A 10117-nucleotide genomic window follows, 5' to 3' on the forward strand; every position below is an offset into this window, starting at 1 on the left:
TTGTTTTTTTTTTTCTTGTTTGGGTTTTCTTTTATGCCAGAATTTTCATGTTTTGGTTATAGAATGAATTGGCATACACAAATTCTTTCCTATACACAACTCAAGAGTATTTCCATCTTCAGGAGCACTTTGTTTTGATGGCTATCATTCAATGAACAACTCAAAATATTTAACCAGTAAGGCAACATAAATTCATTTACAATGGGATACAGACATTGTTAATGTAATTGTTTTGCCTGTTTTAAAAATTCAGCAAAAAGCTGCTGCACTGGCAAGACTGTGACAGATTTGCATTCTCCTGAAAYATATAGTTCAGGATTTCAGTTATATATAAAATTTCTAAAAGTTGATATCGGAGCAAAAACTCTCATACCCTGGACTAGACATATCTCATGTGAGAGCTCTAATTACAGTTCTATTATTAAAAACTAGGTTATAATACCTTCCTTTGATAGCATTACATACGCCCTGCAGAACATCATTATTTTATAAATAAACTTCTTCTGAGGACAAAAAATAGGGTTCTCTCTGAATAAAACTATATTAAAGTGTTATGTTCCAGATTTAAAGAATTGCTTTAAATTTCAATTTATTCTATGCCATTTAGATGGTAAACCAAGAAGGTATCACTAATGAAATCACACCCCATGTCTATGATTACAACAGGGAAAACAGAGGTCTCTTGGATTACCTTCTCCCATTTCTCTTACACTTTAAATTTACTAAGTGTTTTATCTCCGGAACACTGAAAGCCAACTTTTGGCCTTTCCTACTGAAACATTGATGACTTGCTTATAAATAAATCACATACCRTAATTTTCAAAGCCCAGATTTTGCGCATAATCCATTTTCTGGCTCGTAAAAGAAGAATTTGAGAGAAACCTGCTCTTTTGAGCAACTCTAAGAGGGACCTGCAAAATATATTTCCCCCACTTGTTTCATTTAGACCACCCTATTCAACTGGCCAAAAAAGTCTGAAAGGAGACACAGCTTCACCCATAGCAAMTGAAATCTTGCTGACAGTTCTGCCATCTTTTCCTAGATATCCTTTCACAGACTTTTTATTAGCACACCACTGGTGTTTGAGGTTCTGCACCTCAGAGACAAAAAAGTGTCAAAATTGTGTGGCTGAAAGTTTGTTATGGATTTTGTGTTAGGGACTTCACAGTTAAGAGGTAGCAGAATTCATTGTTAAATTCAAGGCATCTGAGTCTGAAGCACGTTCCTACTAAAATGTCACTGTGGGCATATCCAGAACAAGGACAWTTGTTTCCCCCTACAGTTGAAAATTATATGTGGGTTCTCAAATTATGCTGGCTATACATAAATCAGAATRTTATTTTTTCAATTATTTACAATTTATTCACACTTAAAGACATGATTTGTATTTACATCACAAGTCATGTGAAACAACTTGCAAATTTCARTGTTTTAAAAGCTTAGTCTGCAAATTAGTGACTGAGACATGGGTGGTCTAGACATTGGATTTTCAGGAAAGTAACACAGCTCTTTGGGGAGAAATGCACTATACACCCAACACAAATGAAAATTTAGAATATTTAGAACTAAGCTTTTATTTTGACTGTACAAGTATGTTTTTTTGGTTTTTTTTAACATATGGAAGGTGGTGGGCCTTCCTACCTGGATAAGAATTATCTAATATAATTTAATTTAACCCTAAATATTTTACAGTTAATTACTCACCTGGATTTCATGATTCCCAAATAAGAGAAATGACTATTGTAATGCATTTCTCTGTCTTAATTCCAATCCTGCTAATCTAACTCCAACCCTGTAAACTAATCTACTCAAGACAGAACCTCTAGAACTACACAGAATTGAATAAAAAACAATTCTACAATGAAAGTAAATCATTTAGCACTTTTACAAAGCTGACAATGATGAGAAATCACTACCAAGGAGTAGCCTGTGAACTGAAATCGATTCCACAGCTAGAAACAGAGACAGATTTGAATCACTGCAAACAAATCAGGAGAAAAAGAGGGATRAATTGTGGATTTCACATGGAGATCCTCTCTCATGTTTTGAAGATCACCTCTCTGAGCTGTTAGAACAGTGAGRAACACTGTCCTGGGACAGCACAAAGTACTTAACTATGATTGTTCATGTTACAGCACAATCTCTTGATTTCTGTCCTAAAACACCAGAAAGAAATAACGTTTGCATAGCACGTGACTGACTACCCTGATGAGAGTGCAGCACACAGGCATCCAGCCCGTCAAATTACTGAGCTTACACCAAATTTCCAACCAGACCAAGTATTCTTGTGTTACGTGCAACATTTTTGTAGGACAAGAGTAATTCTTCCAGGATTTAAAGATGAAGAGTTTTTTGACAGCTAAAATAAGAAGACCCTGTCCAAAAAAAACCCAGGTGATGTTTCAGGCAAATAAAAACTTGCATCATCATTACTGGGAGGTTTTCCTCAGAGTGCAAATGAAGCAAAGGGAGATTAATACTTTTACAAATGTACAAATTTGTACTTTCACAATGTTTCTCACATGCAACTAAAACCACTATTTATAAAATTCAAGTAAAATGTAGCTACAACACCATTAAAGTACACTTCACAGAACTAAAGCTGGAGGGAAGGCCTTTAGATCATTCAGAAGAATAAGTCAAACTTAACATGAAAAGCATCTGCTGATAGGTATTTTCTAAACTGTTCATAATTCTTGTTTTTCTTCTGCAGAAGTAGTTCAAGTTTCCTCAGTAACTGCAAGCTTTTCTATTCCATTAAAACAATAATTTCTGAGAAAACAGTGCTGTAGGAGCATTACATWTTCTTTAGAAATAGAAGCAAAACAGTTACTCTTCATTTTCCACAACTATTTCTGTGACCATAAAAAGGCCTAACTGGTAATACATTTCAAATTAGGYTGTATCAGATGATTGTTGCTGGGGCTACTTATTCATATATGGAAAACCAAGATGACAAATTACTCAAGCTAAAATCTCACTGTTGCCAAGAAAAAGGAAATAATTACACCTTTCACCTTCTGTGAAGCACTTCCATTACCAGAACCATATTAAAGTTGGTTTTTTTTTTTTCCTTTTTTTTCTGCATTAGTATCATGTTGCAGATTCATTTTATTGAAATGATTCAACACAGCTCCAAGAGCTTTCCTTTGCTTCATTATTGCCAGCACAGCTATCCACCCCCCCCCCCCCACCTTCTGTATGCATGTTTTACTGCTGTCCTAAATAAAATACTTCACAGTTGTCTTGTAAWTCTTCATTTATTCAAGACTGTATTTCATTCTGATCCAGTCCTCCAGACTGCTGGACAACTCTGCTGTAAAGATGCTGAGCACAAATGTGTGCTGTCTAAATCACTCGAGTCGGTGTTAGAAAATGCTCTAGACCATGGAAAAGCTCTGTGGGACTCCCTGATGGAMTAAACCACTGCTGAGAATTTATTTCAACATGACGGTATTTGTATTCAGATTGTCTTATTCCCCTTTTTAATGAGTAGAATCAGATGGGACACAAGCAAAAGCCAGACTAAATGGAAGACACATCACAGGTACTATTTCATCACTGTCTATTGCCTGGTAAAATGACAAATGGTGGGACTGATTTGTTTTATTACTGGCAAATACACTTGAATAAGTATCCTCCAGGAACTAATAAAAAAAAGTTTCAGCAAATTAATTGTTCAAGCTGAATTTTTCCTGTGTATGAAAGACAAAATCATTATATACTGCCAGAAGGGCATGCTTTAAATAAATTAGTTATTTGGGATTTTTTTTTCCCCTAGCTTTATGATCTACCATTCTCAGAAGTAACTGTTTCAAAAAGTATTATAATTGACTTTCATAATTTGTTAACTGGATCACACCCCTTATCTCTGACCTTGCTCTTCTTCAAGTCATCTTGTTTTATTAAAGGTGAAGTTGCAATTAGAAGCAAGAAAAGATAAGTCTAATAAAAGAAACTGCTTTGTATATGAGAAACTTCAYGAARAAGTCCAACAGACAGTAATACAGTRCATCACWAGCTTCAGAAAAGGCAAAGCTAATTGAGGAAGGGAACATTTTGAGAGAAGGATTGCTTCTCACATTTCAATCACTACTGAAATCAAAGGAATAAAGCTTAAACTTTTTTTCCTAATAAATTAGTCAATTACATTCAGCAATATCTGAGACTTATAACTGTTCTCTTGAAAACTAAACCTCAGTGTAGGAATATCAGGTTTGTTTGGGTTTTCATTTTAAACATGCAAAATATATTTTGGTCAATAAATAAATAAATAAATAAATAAATAAATAAATAAAATTACCTTAGCAAACTGTGCATTTATCCATTTTGTGAAAGTTTTCTTTTGAACATCTTCCCGTTCATCTGCAAGAGAAAAGTAAAGCATTTCATTAGAATTATTCAACAAAATAATGCAATACTATTGATTAATGTTTTGGTTTTGATATTGTAAGCTATTATTAATACTTCAACCACAGCCAGAAAATCTGTTTGGATGTATTCTACCTATGGCAATTATATCAACAAATTCTGAATGTCTACAGGTCCCTGTCATAGTCATGGTTTATATCCTAATTCATCTGATCTACGCTGCGGTTTCTTTTCTTCTGGAAGAGTAGAATCTGAAATACCCCATCATAATTTTTAACTTCATATTGGTCTGAAAAACCCCAAACATGTAATCTGATGGTTTTGGCATCAGGAAACTCTTCTACAGCATTTCCAGAAAGTACTTGAAATAACAAGGTTACAAGCACCTCCTCAAATCACTTGAGGAAGCAAAACCCTCTGGACCACAACAATAGTTCTCCACTGGCACCCCCTGCTGTACCTTATGCCTTTCTCACTTGCAACTGTCACAAATTGTTATATATTTTTCCTCCAGTGGAAAAATAAAAAATACCCCACACACACATTTGTTCAGCCACACATGGAATTTTTTTCTCAATTCTTTACTATGAAAACTTTGTAGAAGKAGATGATTTATCTTAGGCCTTGATTTCTGTGTCTAAGTCGTAAGTACAGTCTTGATGCTGAATGGAACTGGAAAAAGGTACAATTCTGATATATTTTATATAGGTTGCAAGAGAACAATTATTTTAGACTAGAACTTCGCAAGCATTTGTTCAAAAAGATCTATTAGGCATCATCCCTGAAATATAAAGGACAGACTTCTTTGCTTGGCAAAACAAAGTCAACCCCAACTAGAACTGAAGGGCATATGTGGAAAAGGGTGCAGAATGCTTATGCTATAATAAAGTTCACTCAAGGCAGCCTTTAGGTTGGCAATAAAATTCTCTACACTTCTTAAATAAAAAGGGRTATTAAATTCCCTTCTGAAATGTTCAGCAATTAATAACATTAATGGATTCAGCTAAATTTGAAAGGCAGATATAAAGGAGCTACAAGAGAAATGCATGGCATTAATAATGTCTGTCAATTAATAATAAAAATACTTTTGCTTTCTCTCCCTCCAACTGTCCAAGGAGCCAAGACAAGGCAAATATTTTTGATACAAATATATCTTCTGTTYTTAAAACCTCAACTCAATAGCACTTTAAACATATCTTTCCCACCAGTTTCAAAAATAAAATATACTCCTGAAAAAAATACTAGAGTTTGCAAAGTTACTATTTCATTACAAAGCAATACTGCATACAYGAAGGAGCATATTCTAATTGTGTTCAGATGAGCATGAGTGGAAAAGAAAATGACAACACAATAGTATAACTGGAAACTTGCCAYAGAAGACATGCATTATATACACTCTGCCACTAATATATGAGWATTTGCTACAATAAGCTTCCTAGAGTTCTGCTGCTATGTCTCCCAAGTAATGCTGTCAGCTTCATCCTTTGGCTGAAAGTAATAATKGAATAGTTAAGAGACTCATCTAAAAGCAATAGCATGTGAGAGATGCATGCTTTTGGTAATATATGATGCTAAAAGTGTTAAAAATTTTATTTTTGCCCACAAGCACCACTTCCCTCTGTGTTGACTGTAAGCTGTTTATTATATGAGTTTTGTTTCTTCCAGCTATGTGCAGTACACAGATGAGAGAAGAAAGATACATTTTGTTGGTGGAAGATGAATATTCAGTCTGATGTTTTATTACAAACTTCCTCAGCAACTTCATATAAAATATTACACATAAATARCTGTTTCTGTTTAATCATCTCTGCTAAAACTGCCAAATGCAAACAGGTTCAAAGAATAATGTGGCATTTAGCAAGGAAAAGGAAAAATAGACAAACCCACCTTTTTCAAACTGTTCAAACAATATTATGTGATACTTAGCAGGGGAAAGGAAAGAAAAAAACATCTCTTCAAACTGTTTCAACTTCTGCTTTTCCACCCCAGGCAGCTGTAATAGCATATTTAATAACATAGTGGATTGTTTGTTTTTTTTTGTTTTTTTTTTTTTTTTTTTTTTTTTTTTTTTTCTCTACAAAGATAAATGCAAGTGATTTAACCGCTATCACCAATTAATTCATGTCCACTCTGCTAATAAAACAAGGGTCTCTGGAGAAAAATGAGAGTCAACCCCACAATTTGAATGTCTGAAACTTATTCAAAGATCAGGCAATGCTGCTCTTCTTTGTAAACACAAATCTATTCCACTGCTGTTTATCTCTATACAGAGATCATTGCAAGCACTTTTATCTCTAGGTGCTTGCTCTGACAARTTTATACCACAACAATTTGTTAGTGACAGCCTCCTAACCTAAAAAAGAATCAATCTTTTGGTTATGCATGGCATGATTTCCCCATTGTAAACACRAACTTTTCAAAAGAGATGTCCTCATAGCCCAGATTTATGGATTGAATGCTAGATGTGGAAGCTGAATGACATTTATCGAGGTGCTGCAGAAACGTGCCAAGAACATTCCTCTGCCACTTTCATAATGCTGTGATTGTAAGAGATCCTTCAGCAGTGAGACAGTGAATGTCCTTGCAGGTGTTTGTACTGTGAGACAAGAATAACCAAATGGCCAGGCAGGTAATTCCTTAACCTGTTCAAGAGTAATATGGGATGTTTATTTCTTTTATTTCAAGATGAAAAGAATTGCAGAATAGTGCACTCTCTTCGGGTTAGATTTAGACATGAAACACTGCATGGATCCTGAATTCCTTTATCACAGTAACAATGGGATCCCTTCCCACAGCAAAAAAAACGCTTTTCTCAAATTGATAGACATCGAGTGGAATGGGCTTAACCTCATTTTCTGTAGGTTATCGATTCAGAAAATGGACTCTCTGAGGTCTACAAAAATGCCTTCCAGAAATCGGAGACAGTGAGCAGTGAGATTTACCTGATTTTTGTGCCCTAAAGTCTCTAGTGCCCTTGAACAGATCTTGTTTCAACTACAGCACAATCACCAACATGTTCTGACAAGCATCCAGCTTTGCAACTGGGAATGCAAACCTCTCAGATTAGTTAACTGCACATTTGACTTTTGAAGTATTATTCCAGGTTAGGCCTCATAATAAATTATGACCCAGAGAGAAAGTGAAGTATTAATGGAGCTAATCATCTGACAAAGGACAGTTCTGAGATTTAATCAGGCAGCAAGGCTAATAGAGACAAGTGGCTCACTGAAGGATGCTCAGGAGCAATCATGATTCAACAGAACAAAGATGTTATTAATAATGGCAAGTGGACACCATACAACTTTCCTAGATACTTAACACCTCCTGTTTGCAACCTATCACTCCAATGCAATTCCCATTTATTTCTCACAAGAAAAGCTCCAAYATTATGTTGTCATCCCTTAGTAAACTACAATTGTTATTACTCTTATTTTTCCACACCATCCTGCCCCTGCAAATACCACCAAACATATCAAATAAAAAAACTGCAACAGGAAAAAGAAAGATTTTAAATACTTGGTATACTCTAGATATTACTCTCAAAGCATCCATTAGCCTTAACAAGTCACTAAAAAATAATACTTCTAAACAATTTGATCTGACAAGTACCAAGGTTGAGAAACATACCTTATATATGTCACTACATAATTCCATTTATATGATAAAAAAACACTTTCCTACAGAAAATACGTAGAAGGGAGAAGGGAATTTGCACACTTTGGTGCGTCCTTCCCTGATTTTCTAAAGGATTTTAACCTTGACACACCTGAATAAATAACTTTTCACTGGCTCACAGAATGGCTGAGGCTGTAAGGCACCTCCTGACATTGTCTGGTCCAACTGCCCCAATCAAGGAGAGTGACCCAGAGCAGATTTCACAGGACCACGTTGAGTGTGGGTTTTTATTACCTGCAAGAAGGGAGACTCCACACTATCTCCTCCTACAGATTACCACATCAAGGCTGCATCTTTGGCCTTCCACAGATGTGGAGAGTGGCTTCCAATGCCAGTGGCTTAGRAAATTCTCCTCTACATTATGTACAGCCCGATTTCTAAAATTAGAAGTCATTCAGCAAAAAGGCACTGGTACATGAGAGGGATGGGAAATGAGATGTAGCCTCAGATTATAAACTTTAATTTTAAATAAAAAACAAACAAAAAAATATCATTGTCACTATCATATCAGTAAAGATGTGACATCTSTAGAGCATTTGAATCACTCAGAGACAGGCAGTGATAGGAGGCTCAGTTATGTGACAAGATTTTCTGCAACTTTCAGCAAGCAATTCCATCCCAGGTGAGGGAACACAAACAGAAAAGAAGGAGATATCTTATTCTGTTACCCAGTGTTGCCCTGAGCTAGGTTAAACAATAATTGAATAGTTATGTTTTGTCTACCAGAAACTATAAGCAAGAAAGAAGATGGGAAAAAAAGAGAAAAAAGAAAAAGGAAGAAAAAAAAATAATAATTTCCATGTACTGCTGAAAACTTTGAAACAATGGTGTTAAGGCAGGTGTCAATTCCCTCATTCACAGCAACAGCAGGTTCATTGGAACACTGCACTTTAGAGAATAAAACCATCAAAATTGCTATTTGATTTTCCAGCAGCCAAACAATGCGGATTGAGAAAAGGTCAGGATTTTCCTCAGTGAGTGGGAGTGAGTACCAGCAATGGTGGGAACACKAGGAACAAAAGAGGCCACAGATAGTCACATTATTGATACTCTGGCGCCATTGACTCACTATTCTTAGAGATTTTCAGTACATTGTTACAATACTCTGCCAGTAACTACAACTGCTGAGAAATGTTCCCTTCCCATTCTTGCTTATCTGAGGGGGGAAGAAGAAATCAATGCAATACMAAGACTGAATGATATTCGAGTGGACTAGCTTTGATTTTTAGTCATTGAGGTCATCCAAGACATTCAGAAGCTGACAGCAAATACAATAGACTGCTTTGACAGACAGCCAATGAATTTAAGCCTATTGCTAGKGTAAAGCAATACAGAACATGCAATTCTTTGTCCATCTTCTATAAATACACTGATGAGCAGTGTGTTGACTTAATCTGAATATTGTTAAAACTCCCTGTTCTCTGTGCYACCCTCTTGAGACTTTTCTGTGGAACCAGAGTCAAATCACCATAATCAGACCATCTCAGTCTTTTCAAAACACTGATGAACCTATTCAAATGCTCAGCAGAAATGGAGCTCTGAAAGCCCTGATTAATACAGATTTAAAGGAAAAAAATAGTACAAGAAAGTTCCCTGAAAAATATTATACCATAATTTTCTGAGAAAGACTTGGTAAGATTTAAGGCAAATTTAGGAAATGAACAGTGTATCCTTAACCAGAAAGATCTAATATCAACTCTGCTGCCCTTTTTTCTGACAAATACAGGAACTCAGAGAGAGGGATCCCATTCACTGATCAGAGGACAAAAGAGAGGATGTCTGTAAGACCCAACCTACAAGATTTCTACTGACAGGTTGGTGTAGCAGATTGAACTACTGAACTACCTTGCCTAGACTGAATGCCAGGCTGAAAAAAACCTTTTATTTTTTCACATTTCATTATGTTACTTGGAATTGTTCTCTCATTATAAATGTTYTAGGGAAACTGCTTCCTGATTTTTCCTATTCTTAGAATTCCTTAAGGCATTGAGAGTGTTTATATAAGGTCTTACTCTTCTGACCTAACTTAGTTTAATTAGCTATTTAGAGAAAAACTCCTGGGTGCTTTTGA

The 10117-nt window shown here is 35.5% G+C and overlaps 1 protein-coding gene across 1 annotated transcript in view; it reads right to left on the minus strand.

Annotated features, from left to right (window-relative positions):
* LOC130581579 (dystrophin-like) overlaps window positions 1-10117 on the minus strand; it is a 437590-nt gene that overhangs the window by 153225 nt on the left and 274248 nt on the right. The window contains exon 2 of the mRNA XM_057379767.1: window positions 4304-4365. Coding sequence (XP_057235750.1) covers window positions 4304-4365 — 62 coding nt within the window. The remainder of the gene's footprint in view (window positions 1-4303; window positions 4366-10117) is intronic.

This window comes from Malurus melanocephalus, unplaced genomic scaffold (genome assembly GCF_030028575.1).
Source record: "Malurus melanocephalus ecotype Western Australia unplaced genomic scaffold, MMel_1.1 scaffold_422, whole genome shotgun sequence".
Taxonomy (NCBI): Eukaryota; Metazoa; Chordata; class Aves; order Passeriformes; family Maluridae; genus Malurus; species Malurus melanocephalus.